This window comes from Megalopta genalis, chromosome 1 (assembly GCF_051020955.1).
Source record: "Megalopta genalis isolate 19385.01 chromosome 1, iyMegGena1_principal, whole genome shotgun sequence".
NCBI lineage: Eukaryota > Metazoa > Arthropoda > Insecta > Hymenoptera > Halictidae > Megalopta > Megalopta genalis.
In genome coordinates, this window is record NC_135013.1 from 35,205,714 (window position 1) to 35,232,518 (window position 26,805).

The 26,805-nt window shown below is 49.9% G+C and overlaps 1 protein-coding gene across 2 annotated transcripts in view; it reads left to right on the plus strand.

Annotated features, from left to right (window-relative positions):
• Glut4EF (Glucose transporter 4 enhancer factor) overlaps positions 1 to 26,805 on the plus strand; it is a 140,431-nt gene that overhangs the window by 93,514 nt on the left and 20,112 nt on the right. For both annotated transcript variants that reach the window (XM_033466167.2, XM_033466168.2), the window contains exons 3-5: positions 4,670 to 4,887; positions 5,824 to 6,134; positions 11,586 to 11,657. In XM_033466167.2, coding sequence (XP_033322058.1) covers positions 4,670 to 4,887; positions 5,824 to 6,134; positions 11,586 to 11,657 — 601 coding nt within the window. The remainder of the gene's footprint in view (positions 1 to 4,669; positions 4,888 to 5,823; positions 6,135 to 11,585; positions 11,658 to 26,805) is intronic.

The following is a 26,805-nucleotide window of genomic DNA, read 5'->3' on the forward strand; positions in this document are numbered from 1 at the left end:
CGGTAGCGTAGCACACCGAGGTCTATAGAATAGCAGCATAAATCGGCCGGTATCCAAAGAAGTTTTCCACGTCGCGAACCGGTTTCATTTGTAATCATTTTTAAGCCCCGTCCGGGAGAAGTTTGTTTTGCATTCGTTCGACGGGATACGCGTTCTTATAGCCGGGATAATTACAGGCGTCGCGAAGCGCGAGCAACGCGAGCGCCGTACGAAGGATGATCGATACCATGGTATACACAGCTCCGGGCTGATCGAGAGTCTCGCCGCAACGTCGACGGAACACGCTCGGGCATCGTCTTTCGAACATTCATTGTTTACGCGTCCGTAGTTTTGATAACTGGACTGGACGTTCCTTCTAGACGGGCTTCCAAATAGACGGACGCGACCGATCGGGCGAGACCGGTTCGGAACGGGACGCGAACACCTTGGGGAAGATACGCGAGGCGGTTTAACTAGCTTGTATTACTCCGCAATTAGCGATCCGAGGATCGTGCGCGAGATTGGCCCGAACGCGATCGTCCCCTAGCCCTTCTGTTCTATTTCTTCATTCTAATTGGAACCTACTTTATACGCTGCCCCCGATCCGGATCTCTCCGGGCATTTTTTTTCGTCCCGAACCGAATCACTATAATAATGTCTCCCTAACTGACGCTCGGATTGCGCAGAAAAATGGACAATTTGGAAAGACGAGGTACGATTATCCGAGTTTTCTTGCGACTCGTTTTTAGAGTTGTTGACAATCGGTAGCTATAAAAAAAGGATCGAATAATCGTATCTCCTCTTCCTAAATTGTGGACAAGCTGAGCGTCAATTGGAGCGACATTACTGTACAGTAATGTCAGAGAGACAGTAATGTCTCAAAAATGGACAATTTGGGAAGTGGAGATACGATTATTCGAGCCTTGAAGCTCGTTTTTATAGTTGTTGACAATTCGCGACTATAAAAATGAACCGAGACATTACTGTATTTGCGAACGTGATGCCGCTGTAATTTGCGTTTTTATTCGAACGAAGGATTAGGAGACGCGGTGTATCAATTGGAAACATCGCCGTAAAAATGGCGCCGGTGCTTTAGTTGGAAAATTGCTTTGTCAAAATTAACGCTGCGACTACCTATTTCGGTCTAGCCAAAATAAGACAAAATGACCGGTTTCCGATCTTCTCTCTTACAATTATCGATGCTATAAAAAACATTTCATTCGAGGCATGTAATAAAAAGCGTAGGAAGTTCAAGTAAATCCAATCTCGTCGTTGTTACAATGCGTATAATTAGTCGCGTTCAGGGCACGGTAGTTCTAGCATTAACACAGTAAGACGTAAGAATTCAAAAAGTGATATCCACAATTTTTAATCGTTATCTATTCCTACGATACGTTTATTCCTTCGATGCTAAACGTTCGCACCAAAGACACCGCAACAATTTCTATTTCTAGAAATGAATCAACGGATTTACTCGTCGACTAATCGGAATCGACGAGGCGAAGGGATAACAGTTTCAAGAGTGCGAAGCGCGTCATTTCGCCGCGGCTCTGGTCAGAAGCAATTAGCAGCCTCACGGGTCATTATCAGAGGCCGACGTCACGCCGTTATCGGTCGGCCTCGGCTCGCAGGACATCGATATCGATTCGATTGTGTTCCGCGGGGCTGCCGGACACCGGCGCGGATAACGAGGAAAATTTACACCGTAGTTTTCTAGAAAGTCGGGGTTTCTATCGATCACACCCGGTGTCGAATGTCCTCCTACGAGAACATTCGATCCACTCGCGCGCGGCCACGGTGTATCATCGCGAGGGTGTCGCGATCGCGTCACAGCTTTCGCACGGACGTCGCGATCGCGTTCGCGATTACGATTATCAAGCTGCACCGGCTGCGATAAAAGGCGCGTTTCTAATCTCGGAACTTCTCTCGAGCTCGAAGGATGATTCAGATCGCCGCGATATAAGTGCAATCTTGAAAACCGTCGGAGTCAAATATCCGTTCGATCTTCTCCGATTGTTCGTTCTCGTTGGCCAAATTTTTCGATCCGAGAATCGCGGGACGAATAAATCGAACGACCGGAATAATATTTTCCGAAACGATGTTTCCGGAGTTCGATAATCGCGAGTGCAAAATTCCTGCGCAACCTGTACACAACGTGACAAAAGTTTATGCTTCCCGTGGAAAATAAACGGAAATCACGGAACGATATTTTTTGGCACGTTTTTCAGTTCTCGCAATATCTCCTAATCCCTGCGCTCCATCGAAAAAAAAAAATGTTTTTCACGAGTCCCGATGGAGTCCGATGCTCGCCCCGGTGACCATTATAATCGGTCGCCGCTGAATATTGAAAGTATCAAGCGTGGTCTGACGTGCGATTCACGCGACCGTAATTTCAGTGGCTCGCGAACAAAGAGACCACGAGTCGATGCTATTAAACCAACAAAAAGGAGAAAGGCGGAGGGAGAAGAGAGAGAGAAAGAGCGAGAGAGAGAGAGAGAGCGGAATAGGAAGAGAAAGAGGCAGAACAAATCGTGGGGAGAGAGACAGAGAGGCGCGAGGGTACTAATCTACGGGAACAGGTTGAACGCTTCGCGGCAGCATGTTATCGTAACATCTTTACAGCTTTTCTCGGAAAAGCAGTAATTTACAGTGCGTCGTCCATCAGGACATTACGGTACAACGACTGGGTTCGTCGCGTTACTCGCGTCGGATCGGGTCGGGGCCAGAAAAAGAACATTATTTTACGTAATTGCAGAAGCGCGAAATTCCAGGAAAGGTCCGCGGTCTGCGCCGTCCACCCATTGTTTTCGCGGACGTCTCTCCTCTCTCTCTCTCTCTCTCTCTCTTTTTCTCCGTTTTTCAAGCGAACTCGGCCGCAGCGGCAGGTTCTCTCGTTGCGAACGCACGCGTCGAGCGTACGAGCGTTCGCCTCCGAGACGGTGCGCCGCTGCTCTTCCTCTTGCAAAACTGCCTGTTCACCCACTAATCACCTCGATTTACCAACCGGCAGAGAACCGGCATTACGCGGCTGCTTTAATCTCTGTTATTCCTCGCCGATCGATCGTTTCGATGCGCTTCTGCGATGCATCGCCGGTAAAGGGACCGCGATCGACGGCCGTTTTCTTCCTCGATTCTCTCCTCGTTCCCATCAATTCCAGAGGCCCGATCGTCTCGACGATTTCTGCGACGAACTTGCACCGAATTCGTTCGAGAAACGGTGCTTTCTACGGGGTGTCGACGAACGGACGAAGTCCGGTTCCGCTCGTCACCTCGGCCGTTTCGCGTCGGTTGATCTCGTTGGTCGCTGCTTTTTTCGTTGATGTAATAGATTCACCTCGATTCTCCTTCAGTTTGTGAACAAAAATGGAGAATTTGGGAAGAGGAGATACGATTATTCGAGCCTCGCGGTTCGTTTTTATAATTACCGATTGTCAACGACTGTAAAAACGAGCTGCAAGGTTCGAATAATCGTATCTCATCTTCCCATACTGTTCATTTTTGTGCACAATCTGGGCGTCAATTAGAGAGACATTATTGTACAGTAAATTCTCCCTAATTGACGCTCGGATCGTGCAGAAAAATAGAGAATTTGGGAAGAGAAGATACGATTGTTCGAGTCCTGCGGCTCATTTTTGTAGTCGCCGATCGTCAACAATTATAAAAGCGAGCCGCAAGGCTGCGGTATGGAATAATCGTATCTCCTCTTCCCAAATCTGAGCGTCAATTAGAGAGACATTATTGTACAGTAAATTCTCCCTAATCGACGCTCGGATCGTGCAGAAAAGTGGAGAATTTGGGAAGAGGAGATACGATTGTTCGAGCCCTGCGGCTCATTTTTGTAGTCGTCGATCGTCAACAATTATAAAAGCGAGCCGCAAGGCTGCGGAATGGAATAATCGTATCTCCTCTTCCCAAATTTGAGCGTCGATTAGGGAGACATTATTGTAGAGTAAATTCTCCCTAATCGACGCTCGGATCGTGCAGAAAAATGGAGAATTTGGAAAGAGAAGATACGATTGTTCGAGCCGACAGTTATAAAAACGAAGTGCGAGACTCGAACGATCGTATCTCCTCTTCCCAAATTCTCCATTTTTGTTCACAAACCGAGAACAAAGAGAATTTAGTGTAACTCGAAAACAAAGGCGCGGATCGCAATCGCGCCAAGGAAAACGTCACTTCGAACGACTTCGGGAACCCCTGGTTTCCCGATTTCGGGCAACTTTTGGGACACTCTGTAGATCAGTCTAGGAATTACTCTATTTTATCGATCCGCGAACGATCGATGCCTTCCGAAACGATTACCACCGTAGTACCAGATTTCTCAGGCCATCGGTACCGAAGATCCCAAGGGTTTCCTGAAACGATCGAATAAATCATGGTGCTTGAGATGCGGGCCGCAGGGGTTGGCGGGAAACGCGCGCGCGTATGGAAGACGGACAGAAGATTACAGGGGACGGGGTTTCGGATTGCGGAGGGTTGTGACGGTTTATCCGTTAATATTCTTTTAACGACTGAAATAACAGAAGCTATTTTCCGGGGGACCGTCGGGGTTCCGTCGCGCGGCTATTGTTATTCCTCGGTCACAGTCGGGGCAGCACGGGGCGGTTCTCTCTCGCGGGTCCCGGGGGGGTTTAGGGGGTCTAAATGGTATCCGTGAGCGACGCTAAGCGGCGTGCTGCAATGGTTTCAGATCGAGGAAACGGCGACCCAGCTCGAGCAACGACTCGGAGCGATTATACAGCGGCTGGAACGAGCGAATAACCCACGGATGCGGCCGCGAGGGTTGCCGCACCAACGAGCGCGGCGACTGCATGGACGAGTGCACCGCCGCGCTGGTCCTCATGTCGCTGTCATGCTCGCCACACAGTCCTCACAATCCCCTGCCACTTCACTGCCAGCACAATTACGGTCAGTATCATGCCGTAAATGGCTTACTAATACCAAGAAACACCCGCGGCCAATTGATCCTAATTTTATTCCTGCCGCGCCACGCCGCGCCGCGCCGCGTCGCGCGCGACCGTGTTCTTTTGTAAGACTTCCAACTGCGCACATTTGTGCCTGCATGCGTGCGTGCGTGCGTGCGTGCGGAGCGAACGAATAGCTGCACGTTGCGTCACTCACACCGGGGTTATTGCCCACTCGCGATTTTCGCAGACGTTTCGGAGTTTTGCGAGCAATCCGCGTTTCGGGACGCGATCGCGGACGCGTCGTTCTCGCGATGCGATTGCGGAAGTTCGCCGGGGCGGGTGGTTCGGTTTGTGCGACACGGAAGACTTCGATCGACCCTCTCTTCTCGAACCAGTTGCCTCTGCAAGCTTTCGTCCTCGCCGTACCGCGCCCCGGGGTCTTTTCGGACCCAGAGCTCGAGGTCTGACTCGACCGTTTTAAAATCGACTGCCGTTTGTTTAAAGAAAAAAAGTACGACAAGATAATAATAATAATAATAATAATAATAATAATAATAATAATAATAATAATAATAGTAATACTGATGACGATGACGACGTCAACGACAAAATTTTAGTTCAAAATATTTGCACGCGCGAGGACCCAATCTCCGATACCGCGCGAGGGTTGAAAGAAGAAGGGTTAGGACATCGCGAGTTCGTCACGAAAATCGACTTCGTCTACGAGAGGGGGTGGTTACGTAATTAATTGAAACGTCGAATGTTCCGGGGGGGGGGGTGAGGGTGGATCCGAAAGAAGGAGCGTTTAGAAGGGTTCCTCCTTGCGCGCGCGTAGGCCCAAGAGCCCCGCTGGATCCAAGAGAAAGGGTTCTCCCCAGCCGGCGAAGTTGTTGTGTGCGGAGTTGTTAATTGGAAATTCCTCTGGTTTCCGGAGAAGGTTCCTGGGGAGGTCGAGGAGGAGGAGGTGGCGGCATGGTGGTCGGCTCTCCAGGTGTCGGCGGCACCTCGAACAGCAGTAGCAGCAGCAGCGGGGCTTCATGGCGGAGCGGCACCCCGAGCCCACCCCTGAGCGACGAGGGAGCACCAACCACCGGTTCCCTGTGGCAGACGCCGGCCCATCCTTCGCACAATCAGCAGCACTATCCGTACAACGTGTCCGGATCGTCGTCGAGCAGCACCCCGGGCTCCACCACCCTCGACGAGGGCATAGTGCCCGATTTCGAGGAGCAGCACCCGCGCAAGAAGAAGGTGAGTCGATCCGATCTGCGTCGTGTCGCGTCGCTCGGCGTCGCTCGGCGTCCCTTGGCGTCGCTACCCTACCTTCCGCCTTGCCTATCGATCGATTATCCCCGCCTCTCGTTATCTGATAAATTCAAGTGCAACGGCTCGCACCCGGGGACTGCACCGCGCGCCGCGTGTTGCAATGGTAATCCGCAGCTGGTGAACTTGGCCTTCGGGTTACTCGGGGAATTATCTATCCTCGATGTCCGAGCAACGGCTTTCACGATTCCCGCGCGTTTTATTGCCAGGCCGATCGTTGCCGTTACACGTCCGCGGCACCGGGGACCGATCCGCTTCCGGCGATTAGCGCCGCGTGGACCTTGGATCCGCCGATTTGTTCTCCATTTTCGTCGTAACGCGCGGCTGCCGAAGGTCTTCTCGCGTAGATCATTTCGCGAATGCCGGAGCGAGAATTTCAGTTCGCATGCTGAACAGTCTTTCTTTCTTTTTTACGCCGGAGTAGATGTCCCAGTTTCCGTGCCCTCGAATTAAAAACGCGTGGAGAAAGAAAGAGTTTTACGTATAAATTGCAACCTCTCCCTGAAACTTGCGCGTTGACAGGTAAACTTAATATAAAGAAAAAGACTATAGATCGTCGATTTATATATAAATCTACCCCTGCGTCTACGTTACACGGCAGAATCTCGATCGTCCGCGAATAACAAATTTATTTCGAATAATAATAATCGAACAATATTATATAATTTATTTATTATATAATAATCGAATAATAATATTCGAATAATAATCGTTATTCTAACGATCTTTTAATGGACTTTCCGTTCGAGCGGCGTCGGTCCTCTCGGACTGGCAGCGTAGTTTTTGCGTCAGTTCCCAGGAACTGACGGAGCAAACCTATCGTTTGGACAGGCACGGCCGCATGGGACCAACGGTATCAAGGTTAAAAAATAATGCCGGCCTGCCAGCTGAACGGGAAAACCCAGCGGAATCGGTTTCGCGCTTAACGCGCTAAAGATCTCATAAGGTCTCGTACGGGACCGAGTCGGCGGCGTTTACCGTTCGCGGACTGCCAACGCGGAAAGAAGTGCGATGATCGCTGTTAGGGAGCAGTTGCGGGGCCCTAGGTCCGCGCCGAGGCCACGGATCACATGCAGCGGCGCGGCGCGGCGCGACGCGGCACGCCGAGCGAGGCCAGGCTTGCTTACGCAAACCCGGCGCTTTTATCGGTCCCGTTCGGCGTTAATTAAATGTAAGCCGCGCGGATGCGGAAGGAGCCAAGTTCGGGCGAGATAAACGCTCGCTACGCCTTGGCGGGCCGATTTAATTGTCCACGCGGCTTCTGGCCGTCTACGGGCGCGCGCGCGCGCGCGATAACCTCGCCGGCGCTCCAAAAAGATCCACGCCGTTTTACGAGATAGAGAACGACTCTTACATGCGTGCGGTTCCTTCGTTATCAGGCGGTCTTTCTCCTCCGCCGTTTCAAAATAAAAATCCATTCGTCAGCGTCGACGCGCCGGACGAGTGGCGTCGTGTTTTTTCGGTCTCGCGACGCAGTTTCGTTCCAAGGTTTACAAATTCTTTTTTTTTTTTTGCGCAAGAACGAGAAGAGCTATCGCCGCGCAATCTTTTCCAGTCTTTTCGGCAACGTTTGCCGCGTCGTTTGACATTTTTTTCGTCGAGCTAGATTACAAATTGTCGCCGGTCGATGAAATCGAACTCGGCTTATCGTTTCGACGAGTATTTCTTTTTCGGTGGATCCGTTCGACGGCGATTTTGGAATCTTCCTTTTCTTCTTTTTTTTTTGGAACGAAAAGAGTTTTATCCGAGTGTTATCTTTTTACGTTGCGTTCTACGATATTCGTTCGCTCGTGTAACGTTCTTTTCTCGGCGACGAAATCACGCGAAATGTCGAAGTTAGGCAAAGTTGAGCCCGAGGCGAGCCGAATTTCTCGACGAGAACATTTTCACCGATCGGTCGGCGGATGAAAAACGGAGGGAAAAAATCGGCCGTTTTCACCGTGCGAACTAGAAATCTGCCTCGAGGTCGACGACGAGCTCGGAAGACGAGCCGGCAAGGGCGGCGACCGTGGGACCGGTACCAGCACGCAACGCTGGAAACTAGTTTCGAAGGTCGAGTGGAACGTGAACATATTTTTCCGCGATCCCCTGCAGCTCGCTCGTTGCCCATCCCGAGGGAAAACGGCCGAGCCACCGTGTTCTCATTTTTCGATATATTTTCGATTTACCGCCGCTGTTTGTTTAAACGATCGCAATCGACTTAACATCCCTCGCCAAACCGATGAAAATCACTTTTCGGACCAGCAACGTCGACGCTCGGTTTTTCAATTTTTTTTCAACCATACGCAACATTTCAAACCCGCTATACATCTTCTCTCGTACCCGTCTTCGCGTGGCACGCGAGAATATTTTTCTATTTCGCATTCCCGACAAAATGGCGCGCGGCGGCAGCTGTTTTTTCGCGGCCTAATCGGTGTCTCTTCGGAGCCGCGATCCCCTTTCCCCGGATAAAAATAGTCGAGTAAACGAGCAAATTAATTCGAGAGTCCAGCGTATTCTATTTCCGCGAACAGGATCCACGCTAATTCGAGAAACGCTCGCTGCTCGGATCTTCCCGGCGGATCGGCGAGCGTCGGTCCAGATGTTGTCTCAGGAGGAACCGAGAACTCGTTCTTCCGTATCGCGACGCCTACGTACTTATCGCGTCGGGATTACGCAGCATCTGTTTGCAGTGCGTTCGACGGGTATATCTCGAATGTTTACTAAACAGTTTCGCCACGGAACGTCTTTGTTGTTGTCGCCTCCGATAAAACGCCAGTCACCGAGAACCGTGAAACCGAGAGCAGCAGCGCGATCCCCGAACGGCTGCGACGGCGGCGATCAATTTACGCGAGACGTTTATCAATCGCTCGTTTATACTTCGAGATATTACAATTTTCTTGTTTAGTACACTCGGCCGCGTTTAATCGATACTCTGTAGTAATTAAAAAGAGTAGATCTCAGCGAACGAAATAATAAAGAAGCGAGTGGAAAAACTGAAAGCAGAAACCGCGTGTAGAAAAATGAAAGATATAGTAATATAATAGTAATGTAGTAATATAAGTAATATAATAGTAATATAGTAAAATATAGTAGCTATTGTAATACAGTTGTTCGACTATCTGGTTTCTATCAATTGATTAAAATTGTCAACAAAGTCACTAAGCTCTATACAAGATCCAACGTGTCGAGAAGAAGTACATTAAAAAATTGAAGAAATTGCCGAATAAGATTATAATAGTAATATAGTAAGATATAGTAGCTATTGTAATACAGTTGTTCGACTATCTAGTTTCTGTCAATTGATTGAAATTGTCAGCAAAATCATTAAGCTTTATATAAGATCCAACGTGTCGAGAAGAAGTACATCAAAGAATTGAAGAAATTGCCGAATAACATTATAATAGTAATATAGTAAGATATAGTAGCTATTGTAATACAGTTGTTCGACTATCTAGTTTCTGTCAATTGATTGAAATTGTCAGCAAAGTCATTAAGCTCTATACAAGATCCAGCGTGTCGAGAAGAAGTGCATTAAAAAATTGAAGAAATTGCCGAATAAAATTATAAATATGATATCGATATAATTGTGTTACATTTTCGTGGAAATGGCCCGCAGTTCGAGGGTTAAACGATCACAAAATATGTATAAAGCACCGTGCGCGGCGAGAAAGCAGATAATTTGTAACGATTGCAATCGAGCATCTTCGATTCGAAGCACTTTCCAGCATTTCGTTCGAGCGTCGATATTCTTTTCTCGCGATCGGTCGCTCCCCCTCCTCGGCGTCGAGAGCGATTAGGCGAAGAGATCGATGGACGTCGCGGCGAAGAAAATTCCCCCCGAGGGAGAGGATCGCGGCGAGTCTCTCGAATGCCGCGCACGCCGATAACGGTTTCGCTCAGATTTTCATTTAGATCCGAGCGATCCCGACGATTACGATTTACCGTTACCGCGGAGGAACGTGGCGCGGCTGAATTTTTACGAGGCGAGAGAGCAGCCGCGAAAAAGAATACCAAATCGGCGGAGCTCTCCCCCGCCCCTCCCCCGGATGCCTCGCGGTCTTCCGCGTTGCGAATGATTAATCCCCGTTATCGATTCACCGATGCGTTTATTTATCGCGCGCGTTCCCAGGCCGCTGCGATGTCCGCGGGATTTATCAATGAAACAATCGTGTTCTCGGCAACTGCAACGGTTCTTAATTTTCCCGATAACTCGGCGGAATCCCCGGCAAAATATTCCAGCGGACGGATCTCTGTTATCGAAACGATTCACCGCGACCGAACGTCGGGGGGGAAATTTTCTTTCGCGACGAACGATAAGATAATCGCTTTGGTTGCACTGAGTTTTTTGTTTTCCATACATCGATCGCGACCACGGTATAGATTGTATTCTTTAGAACTTAGACGGGCGTCGAGCAACAATTCTTTCGCTAAAAGATTAGAATCGTTTCATTGTATCGCGTCTCTTGTTCTATCGCTCGGCCAAGTATAACGGCAAAGTACGATGCACTTGATCTATGATCTTGGAGAATATATTCTTAGAACAGATAAAATAGATATAGAATATATAGAATAGAATAGAATAAAATAGATGAGATAACCATTTTGTAATTGTATCGCGTCGAGCATTCGGTTCTCTATTTTCCGACATCGTCCATCGCTAGACTGCGGTTTTATGCAGTCTAGTGCATAATATGTGCTAATCTACTGCATTTATAACAAAAATGGGCAGATGAAAGTTCAAACGATAGAAACGTTAAACGAATTTAAGGACATCCGGGTGCTATTTTCGACTCGCTGGAATGATCGAAGAGAGAACAATATTTTATTCGATTAATCTTCGTTGCGACCGATGAAGTTAAGTTCTTCTTTTTGCACGAGAATCTCCGTTACATCCGTTACATTGTACAGCTTTAAAAATATCTCGGTGCCATTTGGTACCGAATAAAAAATGTTATCCGGATCCCAAGATCGGATCGAGTTTTATTCGCGCGTTACTCGTCGAAAAACGCGGTCGTTTCGAAATCCGTGTCGGATTTAATCGGAGGATGCTTTTAATGCGGCTCGGAAAAAGCGTGCACCGGCGCGGTGGATGCGCTGGTGCAACGGGGACTCGGGCACGATCCTCCCCGGTCCGTGCCAAGTCCACGGCGATGACATAAGCCGCGGCCGAGCCAAGGATGTAAACACGCGCGGCGATTTTCGGTATTTCGTAAGACGGCTAACAAGTTGAACCTTGAGGTATAATCGCCGCGCGCTAAACTTAGGCGCGTGTCGATGAGCGTGCCGGCGGAAAATCGGTCCGACGGGGTCCGAAAATAGCTGAGCTCCCGAGCCCCACAAACCGGAACGGAAGCCTTACCGCAGCTCGCCTAACGCGATCCCCTTATGGTTTTTCAGATCCGGGCGAAAGTGAACCGCGGCCCGATCGAGAATGGACCTGCGACTTGCTCCACCTACGAGAGCGAACAGGTAAGCGACGTTTTTTCACGCGATCCAAGCGTATTTATCCGTTCTAGCTCCTGTGCTCTACAAAATGTCGCTTCAGCTTCTCACGTAATTCCGACGATTCTGCGCGGGGCCATTTTTTACGGCACCGGAGACGGTACTTTTCTATTCTGCTACTATTCTATATATATTAAATACTATTAAGTACTATTCTATATATATTAAATATTCAGTCTTTCGACCGAATTCTGCGACGAGAATAAAACGATGCGAGCCATCGGAGCTTTTGTTCCAGTGAAATACGGTACTCGATGCATCTTTCGCGCAAAAATTAAGCGTTCTCCGATCGTGGGACACGACGGACGCAAGTTATGGGCATACAGTAATGTCTCTCCAATTGACGCTCGGATTTTGTCCACAAGAATAGACAATTGAGGAAGAGGAGATACGATTATTCGAGCCTTGCGGTTCATTTTTATAGACACGAATTGTCGACAACTATAAAAAACGAGCTGCGAGGCTCGAACAATCGTATCTCCTCTCCCCAAATTCTCAATTTTTCTGCACGATCCGAGCGTCGATTAGGGAGAATTTACTGTACAATAATATGTCTCCCTAATCGACGCTCAGATTTGGGAAGAGGAGATACGATTATTCCATTCCGCAGCCTTGCGGCTCGCTTTTATAATTGTTGACGATCGACGACTAGAAAAATGAGCCGCAGGGCTAGAACAACCGTATCTTCTCTTCCCAAATTCTCCATTTTTGCGGACAATCGGAGCGTCAGTTAGGGAGACATCGCTGTAATCGTGTACCATCGCGGACCGATGTTCTCGTTCGCGGTCGATTTCGGGCGATCCGAGATCTCTGGAATACCTCGGACACCTCGAAACGAATCGTCTCGCGAACGAGATCGTTCCGGCGTCCACCTCGGATACCTAGAACAGACTTTCTACGGAACACTTTTTCGCCAAACGAAAGTGTTACCGTTGCAGCGACCAAAATACACTTTTTAAGTCGCGGTCTACTTTCTCGCCGCGGCGCCGCGTTCTAGTAATCTCGGCGAGAGAGGAGAGAAGAAGAATGCGTCGGGGCGAAGCAGAAGATCTTTCCCCGAATCAGCGGGTTTGAACGAGCGGCAATGGCCCCGGGGATCATCGAGGAAGTTTGTAACCCAGTTAGCCGGGGGCTGGCCCCCCTACTTTCACCGACCGCGAAGTCGACTTCGGACTCATTCATCTCGGACGGAAGCGGGCCGGGCCGGGCCGAACCGGGCCGACCCGGTAAGAGTACCGTTCGCGTGGCCGTCGCAGTCGCAGCCGCGGCCGCAGCGAAGCCGTGGCGTTGTTGCGATGTTCCTTCTGTGCACCGGCCACCCCCCTCCCCCTCACCGGCACATAATTTTCGACGCTCCGTGACCAGGCCACCACTTTCGCTGGTCCGTATCTCGAGCGTATCCGCGCACCTGACCCAATTGGCCGAGCCGAAGATATCCGCGCGCCGGATCAAGGTCATCGGGGCTCGTCTCCACGGTTAGATTAGCTCGCGGAGATCGCTGGAGAGAAGCGGACCGCCTGCGGCTGCACGAGTCTTCTTCCAACGGAATCCGATGGGATTAGGAACGAGGGGAAGAGTCTCCGGAACTGTCGCGCCACGTTGCTGGAAGACCGGCTAATCTCGTCTAGATTCTCCTCGCGGTTTCCGCAGACTTGCTGCCACGTTTTCGAGCTGTGCCCTTCTCAAATAAATTAGCTGCTCGAAGAATATCCGCAGGCTGGATATATTTACTATAATGTCTCCCTAATTGACGCCCAGATTGCGCAGAAAAATGGACAATTTGGGAAGAGGAGATACGATTGTTCGAGCCGTGCGGTTTATTTTTGTAGTTATAAATTGTTCAGAATTATAAAAACGAGCTGCAAGGTTCGAATAATCGTATCTCCTCTTCCCAAATTATCCATTTTAGTGGACCGTCTGAGCGTCGGTAAAGGAGACATTACTATAATAGGTTTTAATGGAATCTGATGGGATCAGAGAAATGGATAGTGCTGTGGAAAAGTGCTACGAGGGTTGCTAAACCGTTCGAAATTCTTCCTGTAACGTCTGGAAGCTTGCTGCGATATTTCAGAGCCTTCTTTTTCAGGAATTCTAATGAAAACTGATGGGATTGAGAAAAAGGGATTATTTTAGAAATACACAAGTAAATTCTTCAATTTAAAAAGAGCAGATACGTTTATAAGAGCCTTGCGCCTCGTTTTTATAATTGCTGGCAATCGACAACCATAAAAATGAGCCGCGAGCCTCGAATAATCGTATCTCTTCTTCCCAAATTGCCCACATTTTTGTTCACAAGCTGAGGGAAAATTTCGAAAAATTTGCTGTAGATGGCTCCTCGGAAGCCTCGGCGTAATTCCTGCAGATTCGATGCAGTACTTTAAGATCCGCCTTCTCCTGGAACAGATTAGCTGCTCGGAGAGGTCACCGTTGAACTAGCCTAATGACATCCGATAGGTTCTAATGGAATCTGACGAGTGTTTGATGGGATTAGCAGAAAGGGTAGTCCGGTAACTGCTGTCCCGGCTTCGAAACACGAAGGGGCTGTGTAATTGATAGCGATGAAGCATCCCCTTCCGCGATAGAGGGCTGGCTCGAATAAACCCCTCCTGGATCCTCGCTTCGACTCCTGCGGGCTCTCGCACCGTTTCCTTTTCACGAACTCGGTGCAACGTTTCGCGATTGTTCGACCCCGTCGAACGCGTTCTAAGGATTCCGCGATGTTACGATGCTGCGAAATTCTACGGAACGTCTCTCGACAGCGAAAGCTTCGTCGACTTTCTTCGACGTCGATTGCCGGGAATCGACGCTAATCTTCGCGAGAAGATAACGCAGCCGATGCAGTCGATAGCGCGTAGCAACGGCATTGAGGCGTTATCGCGACGTATATCGGAGGACGATTCTCGATTTCGTGGAAATTCGTCTACGAGCGCGGCTCACCTCGCGCCGGAAGCGGAAACTGCTCAAGGCCGCGCGCGCTGACGTTTCACACACTAATTGCCCGTTCCAATAATCCGGCGGAATTCCGCGATACTTCACGGGCTTCCGAAAAGTCCCGTCACCGTTTCTCGTCGATTTTCTGGCAGCTCTTGAACGGGCTAAAAAACCTGATCTTTTTTTCGAAGGTACACAGCACCACTTTGCGACGATCATTCGAATTCACTAAATACGATCGTTGCTAACGTTAAATCAACGGTTGTGTACATAATTATAGACTGCAAATAACTTGTAAAACTATACAGGGTGTTCCACAATTATTTTAACAGCCGAAAATGAGGGGTAGCTGAGGTCATTCGAAGTAACTTTTTCCTTTGCGAAAATGTAATCTGCGGCTTTGTTTACGAGTTATTAACGGAAAACACTGACCAATGAGAGGTGACGGCGCGAGGTTCGAGAGCCCGCAGCACGAGGGTTTGACAGATGGTCGGGGGACGGACTCGAGCCGCGTTCGAGGTATTGAACAAATCACGAAGCGAGAACTTTCCGGATTTTCTTTTTTCGTAGTAAAACTTTGAACGACGACGACGCTGTAAAATCTCACTTAACTCAGTTTTTGGCCGAAAAGGATCAGACTTTCTACGAGCGTGGAATTTTCAAATTGTCAGAGAGATGGCAAAAGGTCGTCGAACAAAATGGAAAATACATTACAGATGAAGCTTCGTTCCAAATAAAAAAAAATGTTTTATTTCATCGAACAAATCGGCAATTACTTAGTTGCCAACCCAATATTAATTATTTACGCAAATACCGCGAAGAGCGCAGCGCGGTGGCGGGGTTCGGGTCTGGTCCGATCATCGGCGAGCATTTAAAAAAATGCCGAAACCAACCCCGTTCAACCACCGGGGTATAAAACTGAAAACTAAAAATTCCCGGTCGTTCGAAGATGCACAGCTTTGGTCAACAATTGCCTTGTCCGAGATCGTTGGAGCCGAGCAGAATTAGCAAACGAGAAACGAAGGAGAAATAGTCCGCGGAGGGAGAGTTCATACATACGCATGCATATAGACCAGGTTCGATCCTCGGTAAGCCCGTGTTTCATCCTGGTCGGCGATAATGCGCCACAGGGACCGTTCATTAGCATTCCTCCTCGTGCAGCATAATCTGTCCGCGTACTTATATTCATATTTGCGGGGAGTACGAGGTGGGAGGACGAGATAGAAGAGAGAACGAGAAGGAAGAAGGGTGCGTCTGCGCACGGAGAGCACGGCCAGCTCTCGTCGTCGCGGAGCGAGCGAGCAGACTCGCGCGTGCACGCCTCCGCATGGACCTAGATCTCCCGAAGCTGCGACCGTCGCGAGAAACCGGCGCGCGGCTCGGCCCGGCTCGGCTCGGCCCGGCCCGACCCGGCTCAACGTCGACTCGACTCGGCGCGGCGCCGGCGTTGCACCGCGCGTCGCAGTGCACACCGCGCGTGACGTCATCGCTGGCACGTGCCTCCCCCCTTGCCCCGCTCCCGGCCCCGACGCCCTCGCAACGCCGTCGTACGGCTCTGCGGCTGTTAGCTGGAAGACCGGCGGGGAACGCCGGGGAGGAGGACGAGGTCGTCACGAGGGACGGCCGGGGGACGCGTGGGGGGATGGTTGCAGTTAAGGTCACCGTGGCCCTGACTGCACGCGCGCGAAACAATATCCGTGTGCACCGCTCCGCGTCGCTCCGAGCCGAGCCGAGCCGCTCCGAGCCGAGTCGAGTCGAGTCGAGTGGAGTCGCGCCGCGCCGGTGCGGCTCGTCCTCGTCGTCGACGTCGACGTCGACGGTCGTCCTCGTCGATGTCGTCGATGCCGTCGCCGTCGTCGGCCCGAATAGCAGCCGGGACCGACGGATTTATTTCTAGTCCCGCGATCGCTTTCCGACAGAGACGCGGCACCGCCGATGCGCTCCCTGGGTCCCCAAGGTGGCCGAATTTTGGCCGATGGTCGCACTCTTCCGTCCCTCGCCTCGTAAACTTGCCATTCGTGCGCACACCGTACATTTGGAGATCGAACGAATGTCTCGCATTTGTCGGTCCAGTTCAGATCGCAAAGTAATCTCCGAGAACGCGCATCGCTGCGCCGCGCCGCTGCACGCGTCGCACGCGCATTGCACAGATGCGAGTGTTGCCAGCCACGCGTGCCCGTTTCAAGTTTGCATGGAAGTTTTTTTTCGCCGAACCTTGTCCTTGGAACCGCGGCTCCATGCTTGTTTACCGTAACGATTAGAGCGCAGATCCGCGCACGAAATGGTCCGCGTCGATCGCGAAATTACCGAGAAAAAACGCCGTAAAAATTAGTTTCTTCTCGTCGGACGATTTCTGTCGTTGTTAGACGATCGATTAGCTCGAAAAATCGCGAGTGCGGCTGTTTCGTATTCAACGGTTCGGTCGAACCGGTGCTGCGGCAAATAAAATTTCGACGAAGAACGTCCGAGGCCAGAAAAGGCAACGAAATTCTGCGACACGGTCCCGCGACACCCACAGATCGGGCACCTCGCGGTCGAGACCACCATTTTCAGAATGCACCCCTACGTCTCGCGCGTTACTCACCCGGTCGAAAGCGGTTTTTCGTGGGCGTTTCTGGGAACAGCGATTTTTCATCGAGCTCCGGCGAGCTCTTCGGCTTTCCTGGCGCAGCCACCGGCGGCGTCGCTCGATTAAAACGACGCTCGCTGTCAGACCTGTTTAGGCGAACTCGGGACTAATTTTGCGAACGATTTCGGCCGGTTCTCTTTATCGCCGGTATTCTTGGAACGTTCGCGTCGCAATCGCCGGGATATTCACACGATACACGGTTATCAACGCGCGCGTTGATTAGCGTTAATGAGTTTTCAGTTTTCTGTCCGATGGAAAGGTTATTACCCGGCGAAATGCCCGTTAATGCAGACGGTTTTTGCTTCGCGAGAATTTACGAGCGTCGCCGAGTATTACGCGTATCGCGAGCGGACTGCCGATGTTTATGCAAATTTCGAATTTTATGGTTCGATTTATATACCGATCGGGTTCTGTATACCCGGTCCGAAGCAATTCGAGATCTACTCGTTCATTCGTACTTCCTATCGAGCTTGGAGATAAAATGAAGATCGCGCCGGTCTCTTTCGAATTCTGTGGAACACCGAATTCACGCTCGCGACGCGATACAACGTCGATCGGAACGATCCCGAGTAGAATAGAAATTTCGATGGGGCGGGTACGCGAGAGCCTCGCGTTTACTGAAATAATCCGACCATAAGTTACGACATTAACGCGTTCATTTATTCGACCATAACCTTTCGGTCCGCGATCGGCGTTAAATCAAAATAGATTTGGCGCTGTCCCGTTCGAAAGACGCCGTGTAAAATACGGTGCGCGGCCTATAGCCGGGCGTTTAGGATTTAGAGGATCTTTGGAGAAAACGAGTAAACAAACCGGGGGAATCGCGCACTGCGAGATGTAAGTTGCAACGGGAACGACGAGTTTACTCGTCCTCCCCGGTTCACGCGTTAAATATAGCTTCGCTAGATTCCCGAACAGTGGCTCGAATTTTCCGATTGTGCACACTGGACACGGCTAAAAATAGCCGGCGGATTTGCATTTTTAATAAGTTGCAGCAACGCCGAGGCACAATGCAGATGCTGTTGCATATTTTTTAATAATAGTGACCCCTGCCGACTGCGCGAGCCGCATATCCGGCCTCGCGAACTCGCTATTTATTCTCTGCTCGTGCAAATAATTCAGAACCGAAACAAATGTCCACGTGGCTTAGAAAGAAAAAGGAGGTCCGTAATTCGCCATATAAGACATTTCTCCTCGTCGCTGAGTATAAAGTAATTGCTCGCGAAAGCGAGCGCAATCTAGCAATTAACAACCGCCGTTTCTCGTAAACGGTCTCCACGTGTTCGCTCTTTGTTACTTATCGTTTTCAATTGTGATTCGCGCATTCCATTATCTATACAGTTCCGTCTCATAATTAAAAAGACCGCGTCGAATCGGTTGCTGGGACTCGAAAATATTCTGCATTTATATCCTCGAATTTTATTTAATATCCTCGGCTCGTTTATCGTCGCCGACGTCAATTTTAATCGAGAAAATTTGCGCGCATCGATTTGTTTCCGTATCTTCGACTACGAAAATTCGAGACAAGTCCGACAAGGAATTTCCTGTTGCAACAACGACATCCGATCTCCGCGAGCGAATTTTGCGATAATTTTCGATTCGCGAAACAACGTGCCACGCGCGCGCGTAGAATTGTTGGACGCGTCCGAGGTCGAAGAGGGGAAATGTTGCTGCAATTTTCTATGAATGGATCGCGAGAGCAATTTCGGTGGGAGCCTTGACAGAGACTTTCGGTAGACGAGCCGTTGGTACACGCCGGGTTTAATAATTCCACGGGCAGAGCCAGTCGTCTACGCGGCGGCCTCTATCTTTTTACGACCACGCAATACGGTCTGGCAAGGCTTCCGACCGACTCCCGAAAACTTCCGTCGTCGTATTTGAACTGCAATTCACGCCGCCGCGCCGGGAATCCTCATTGACGGCTGTCGCCAAACAGCACGAGCCGAGACCAGACCGAAAATAACCGATCTTTGATAGCGTATCGGCGTGCCGGTATACTCGATCCTGGAAATCTCCGGACCGGTGAATCACGCCGGTAGACAGAATTTTCGCAGACGGTGCAACAACAATTTTAGGAAGCCTTCTGCTTTCGTGAATTCGCAGCAGAAGCTCCGCGAGAACCGCGGCGCGAGTTTCTCGAGCAGAACGGTTCTCGCTTCGATTTGATTTCTCCGAACCAGACGATCTCGCGGAACTGTCTCAAATTAATTCGGCACGAATCGTTGCCGATCGGTAGAAGAGATCGAAGTCGGCTCGTCGATTTCGTATCGATAGGCCTTATCTCGGCACGCGAGTCGATCGGCTCGACGTTTCGTTGAAAAATATATTTTCACTTCGCTCTCTCTCTCTCTCTTGTCATCCATCTTCTTACCAGTTATCAATCTTCCGTTCTACCGCTGCCCATAAATTCCGAGATCAACGCGATCGATCCTCCGCGTTTCAATTATCCGAATTTTATTTTGTACATTTTATACATTTTCCCTCGGATCACCGTCGCTGCAATCGACGAAGAAAATAAATCGGTTCTACTTTTCCCGCGACAAAAAGTTCGAGCATCGTTGCATTCGATTCCTGCGGCGAGTCCAGCGTTTAATTGGCTCGATTTTCCCAGAAGCTGGGGAACATGCTGTTCGTTATTTTTAAAGGCCGTCAACGTCGCCGCTCTCCGAAGGTGTCGTAAAAAACGTCGATTGACCAGCTTCCGCGGAGACGAAATCGCGAACGCCGTGCGCTCGGTCTTTCGAGCGTAATCCGTAATTCGATTGACCGACGTTTCGCCGACATTCGGGACGCGGATCGGTCGCGATCGATGCGTGTCGCCGCGAGCATGGAATTCTTCGTAAAAACGTAGAAGGGTATCGATTAACGAGTGCACGCGGAGTCATACGCGGACGCGGATGTCTCGATTCATTACCAACGGCGTGCGCACACATACGCGCGTACACGTATAAGCGTACGCCTCGAGCACTGGGACGTCTCGGGATCGTATTGTGACACGTTCGTCCGTCTTACGTAATAACATTGCGTAAACTTGACGTTCACCGTAATGTCTGTCGTACCTACGTATTTCCGTGCCCGGCAACAACGACGACGACGACGACGAGGGAAGTAGCCGACTGCAATTATTATACGCGTTCACGTTTTCCTTCCCTCTTACTTTCTTCTTCGCGGCTCTTCCTCGACGCGCTCGCTATACACACAGTAATGTCTCCCTAACTGACGCTCAGATGGACAATTTGGGAACAGGAGATACCATTATTCGAGCCTTGCGGTTCATTTTTATAGTCACGAATTGTCAACGACTATAAAAATCTAAAGCTCTCTCTCTCTCTCTCTCTCTCTCTCTCTCTCTTCTTTCTTATTTCTGGCACGATCGTCGATGTCGCAGTCTTTTCCAATCGAAATTCGTCTATCGATTCCATGTCCGATCGATCACCTGCTTTTCAGCCCTTTGCAGTCGAGCGGCGATTCCGAGGCACCGCTAAAAATTGTCGCATCGCGTTTCAAAATCATTTTAATACTAATTAATATAATATAATATAACTAATAATAATATAATTTATATATTATATATAATAATATAATATAATTAATATAATATAATTTTAATACTAACAGACTTCCTTGTACGAACATTTATTTTCCGAATATAGTAATGTCTCTCTAATTGACGCTCAGATTTTCCAGAAAGGTGGATAATTTGGGAAGAGGAGATACGATTATTCGAGCCTTGCGGCTCGATTTTATTGCTACCGATTGTCAACAATTATAAAAACGAGCTTCAAGACTGGAATAATTGTATCTTCTCTTCCCAAATTGTCCATTCTTGTGCGCAATCCAACCGCTAATCGACAAGAATTTCAAGCTGAGCTTTAATTAGGGAGAAATTACTGTATTTTTTGTAATATTCTTCGCAATATCGATACCGACCGTTGCCTCGCGAACGTCGTTTCGAAGCAAATGACGAACCAACGATTCAAAAGAAACGATATCTCGATTCAACGAAACACAAAAAATCGTCTGTTTCTTCGTTGCTTCGACGGTGAACCCTGCCGAGCCGATCGAAACGACCGAGCCTCACATTTCGGATTCCAAAGTTGCCGAAATTATGAAGACTTTTCCACTCTTCCAAAGAGAGAATAGAGCATTTCCTAATCCAAGCATATATTGCAACAAAAATCACGGAAAAACCAAACAAAATCGGTCTCGTCGTTTCGACAGAGCAACGCGCGTTCGTCGCTTTTAACGCTCGGCAGACATAGCGTTGAAAAGCCCTTCGAAACGATGTTCCACGATCCCCGGCGGTTTCGTCGGACGCGCGCATCTCGACGCGGCAATAATCCTGGCATTAATTAGCACGGCATGCGTCCGATTAGCATGCGTACAGGATTCAGGACGAGCCCGGCGACACCTGCGGTGACGAGTAAACGAGCGAGCGACGCCGAGCCGGGATGCGCCGCGATTACCGCCATTCAGAGAGAACGATTTTTCCGCGAGATCGTCCGCGACATTGTTAACGGGCACGGTATCAATCGTGTTACGTGGAAAAACGACACTCGGCCGTTAATAACACGCGTCGCATGGCATAAGTCGCCGGCCATGACACCGGCATCACGATCGCCGGGGAACGCTCGCTTACACACGATCGTCGCCTCTTTTGTTTTGATAGCTCCGTGCCACGATAAAACCGTGCCGATCCTCTCTCTCTCTCTCTCTCTCTCTCTCTCTCTCTCTCTCCCTCTCTCTCTCTCCGTCTCCTCGCTTCGCTCTAAGCATTCGCCGATTAGGAAACACGGACACGTATCGAGCAGCTAGATCGCATTCCCGCGCGTCATTCGAGTCGACTGTAGCAGCGTTCACCCTAAATATCTAATCACGTCACGACAAAATGTCCCGCTGCACGTCGTTCATTTCGAAGACAACCGCTCTAAATTGGTTGCCGATCTATTCTAACATCGGAGACGCGATCCAACAGTGTAAGGGTGTTCTGTCCAAATTCGAGGCACGATTTTCTTCGTTGCCGGCGGTCCCGGGGATCTCTCGTGGATCGCCGCGTTGCGAAAGAAGATTCCTCTGTCACGCCGTGTTGTGCCGGGCCTGTGCTGCTCTTAAAGGTCGGCCCCGTCTTCTTTCTGTGTTGGCAAGCTGTCTCCGGTTCCGGTGGACGTTTATTATAAGACTTTCGCCGCGATGAACCCTCTAGGTCGGCTCGATGCGCGACGGGTTCCGAGAAGCGCCGCGGTAATCGCTTTCGTTGCAACCGGGTTACGCGACTTGCGGGAAAAAGGGGAACGTTAGCGAGGAGGAACTGCGAGGAGGATAATAGCGTGCGGCTCGAAGAAATTCTTAGTGTCAACTGGGAGTTTGAGAAGTTCGTTCGAAACGTTCGGCGAATCGAGAGACGATCGATGGATGACATAAGCTCCGTCGAGCTTCCACTTGCCCGTTTAACACGCTGCTCCAAATGTTTTTTGCGAAATAATTTAATCTCTTTCTAGATCAAATTGCAAATTTAATTTCTTTTTAAATCTCGCTATGCATTTGAAAGAATCCCTCCGCGAAATCCAAGGAATTCTCGTTGCACGCTCGTTATCGGAATCTTATTGTCAGTTTTGCAAGCATCGGATGTTTCTTGAAAAGCGGATTTTTTCAAGATACGCCGATTTGTCCCCGTCGGACGCGAGTTGAAGCTCGGTTCGTGACCCGCGGATCGGTGCGTTGATACAATGATCGCAGAGAAACTATTGACATCGACTAATCATCGAACCACAAACGTTTAAGAATTATTTCCGCGAGGGGGGGAATAGAATTCGCGAGCCGCAGATTTCGTTGTCGGGCCACGTTTCCCGAGTTCGAGATAATCGATTCCGAATCGATCGAGTGCACGCGCACTCGGGGAGAGGGGCCGCCAATGCCGTGGATGCACGCGCTGCATTTCCAAGGAACTCGCGTTGCATCATGTGTATCGGAGTAATTTAACGCATTGTCACGTGCTAACGACTCCGAGATACTTCGCTAACCGATGCACCGTCCGATGCGTGTGTCCTCCTCGACAAACACCGGACCGTCTCTTCTTCTTTTTTTTCTCTCTGGAGTCCGAGATGCGGCACAGTTTGTTCTTCTTTTTAGATATCGGCCGACTTCGACAGCGCTCGGTTGCTATTTCGAAAAAAAAGTCAAACAACAGCCGCTCTTATGGAACTTACGATTTAACCTCGGCCTTGACGCGAGCTAGTCTACTTATTGCATAAGAGTGCACCGATCTGGCAGCTGGAAAAAAAAGCTCGACGGTTCTCCGTCGAACCAGAATTCTACGAGGAAGCTGTCCGATCCTGTCGACGCGAGTAATTTATTAAACGATGCATAGGAAAAAGCAGCGCGATAATTTCTTCTTAAAAACCGTTTCCAGTGGAAATTCTTGCGTTATATTTTACAGCGATTCGTAAAAAACTCGTTAGCAGACCGCTGACGGACTTCATGCATCGATGATAAAAACCGAAATTTCAAACGACGAAAATATTTACACTAAATCTACCGCGGTCGAAGTGACCGCTTTCTTGTTTTGCAATTCTGCAAAGTTCCGAGACTCTTGCGTGGAAAACACTTGAATAAGTTATATTATTGGAGCAAGTCTTACAATAAAAACTCGACAAATTCCAAATAAATTCGGTCTTCTCACTTTTGTGAAGCGGTACATGCCAGTTAGTATTACCGCTTGGTCGGTTTAGTGTTAAAAGAATTCAATGGCGTGCACGCATTATTTTCAACTCGCTGAAATTCGTAAAGAGAGAGAAAGATGTTTCTGTTCGACACGTGTGTTCGTCGCAATCGACGGAAATCATTTTTATTTCGCACAAAGATCCTACTCGTTAGATTTCGAATCAAATTTCCTGCCGCTTCTCGACGAGTTTACGCGAGAGATCCTCGGCCGTTTGTGGTCTTGCAGTTTGGAAAATCGTCTGATAAATCGTCAATTTAAAAAGGAACGACCGCGTTTGCGAGTTCGCGCGCGTCCGGATCCCCGGCAAACTATGATCCACCGGGCAGGATCTCGTCTCCGATTCATCATCGTGCGAAACAAATGGCGAACGTCTGCCCCGGAAGGGGCGAGAGCTCGTGGTTGCGGGGTATCGTTGGCGATAATTACTCTCGGTGTCGGAAGGTGGGACCGTTTTCAAGTGATGCGGGCCCGCGGACGATCGGCCCCGGCGGGCAAACGGAATGCTAAACGATCAATCACGTCGCGGGAACGCGTCAGGCGTAGAAGTCGCGTCCGCGGCCAGGAAATTGAAATGAATTGCCCGATGGAAAATAACGCGACGCCGTTGCGAGAGGCGTGCTCGTTCCTTCCGGGCAGGTAGGTCCGAGGCAGCGTCTCTCAACCTGCCTGGATTTTTCGCGGTCCGCGGAAAACAGCTGACCGAGCAGCCCCGGCGAAACCGTTCTCGCCGACGAAGCAACAAGTCGCGTCCGTCGCGCGTTGCACCCTTCGCAATCGACGCCCCGGCACCCTTTGCCGTGCCCCGGATCGATTCCTCTCCGATCTACGATCCGCCCCAGAGCATCGTCTTCGCGTCGCGGAAGTTCGATCGTTTCGCGTTTAAAGCCTCTCGGCGGCGAAGACACTTTCGCGGGGAATCGTGCACGCGTTTAGCGATCGGCGATCGCTTTTAGTTCGTACGGATGACAATAACTGGTGTTACGCGGTCCAGAGGACTCCTCTTATATCATCTAATGCGGCGTAACGGAACAATTACGGAGGTAACTTAATTGTGCGTTGTGTAATCGATCGAACGCCGATGGAGCCGGCACAGAGTTCATTCGCTGATTGCTCCGCGCTGCTAGAGTTAATAGAACCGAGCTAAACGTTGTCTGGATCGAATGAACATCGAGCCACGACTTTTGCGACTTTGCGTAGAAAAGTCTCTCGACGCTCCGGGCATTCAAAATTTCTTCGGACTCTTCCTGCTGTAGTTACAGGAGTTCGAAGATCAGCGATCCGTCTGATAACGGATCGGCCGATAAGTCGTGGCGTTTTATCTCAGATGAGAATACAGAATTCTAGATGACGACGCAGAAAGAAGAACGCAACGATTCGGACCCGATAGAATCGCGAGAAACGAAATTGCCGAGCAGCCCGACGCAAATTCGATTAGAAAAGTGCATCGAGCGTCGATGCACCGCGACTTCGACTCGGCTGGTGCCCGAAAATTCCGTCGAATGGACATCCGAGTACCGGTTGGCTGCCGTTGGAGCATCATTCGGATACCATTCCGGCTACCGGTTGGATGAATTTCGGCTGCCGTTCGGATGAAACGGCGTCGGATGGCAGAAAAAGGTTGAGGAACGCTGGTCTAATGGACGGGTCCGGCGCGCAACACTCCCTGCTTCCCGCTCATTAGTCGCACCGTTCGAACCCCGCAAGGTCGTCATTCCTATAGCTTCCAAGGAGATGCCTTAATGAATATACATCTCGGCCTTCCGAGCAGCTTGCACGCGCATTGTCTCTCTCGCGGCTCGCATTCCTGCGCGGCGAGAGCCGTTTCGAGCCAACTGGCGTAAGCGAGGACCGTGAGATCCGCGGAGATCTGTTAGCTGCTCGCTGACAGCGGACGCGATGCTATTTTACTCCCATTGCATCGCGTCCAGCAACGGGTCGGGCCCGTGCCAGGTCGCAGGATCACCGAACGATCCCTGCAACAGCCCTTCGCGCCTTAATTGCCGCTTTTCCCTCGTGTTCGGACTTATTTTTTCACGTTGCCGGTAATCTTTACTGCGTCTTCTTGTCATTTCGATTCGTATAAAAAAAAGAAAACTTTATCGAACTATAAGATCGTAAAACGAGTAGAAAACCGGTCGGTGACGTCGTTCCAAAATCGCGGAATTTCGCATCGCATTTTTCATCGTCGGCTATCTCGACTCGCTTCGACGACACCGTAAATTGTAGCGGCGGATGACGTCAGCGGCTGCAGCTGACATTACACCGTGCGTCCGCGTTCGCAATTTTTGCGTCAAAGGCTCGGTTAAAAGTGTTCAAAGGTCCCGGAAGCCGGGCAGCATTTACGATCGGGATTAAAGTTCACCGGCGAAATAAATTACGCGGGGCTAATTGCAGCCGCGGAAAAAGGTCCGCCACGGTGGAGAAAGGCGGCGACGAGATTCCTTTTTTTATTTTGCAGAAATAACGCGCGCGCGATAGAACGAGAGAGAGAGAGAGAGGAGAGGAGACCTTTATCCGTGGAAACACCTCTGGCGAACGCTGCCCAGAACGGCGGAATGATCTCCGCAAGGAAGTGCTCGCGAGCGGTGGTGCGGCTAATAATTATAATCAACTCGTTCAACCAGGTGTATGACATTTCGCTGTTTACAATTTCTTATCGAGGCTGCGGCCGCTCGTTGCGCAACAGATTGTGTAAGACCTGTGCAGAGCCCGGTGCCAAATGAGGCGTGCATGTGTGTGTGTGCGTATGTGTACGTGTGCGCGCGTATTTTTTTCTTTTCGAAACACGCTAATTACCGGCGTTTTTTAATCGAAGAAACCAGCCACGTCACAAT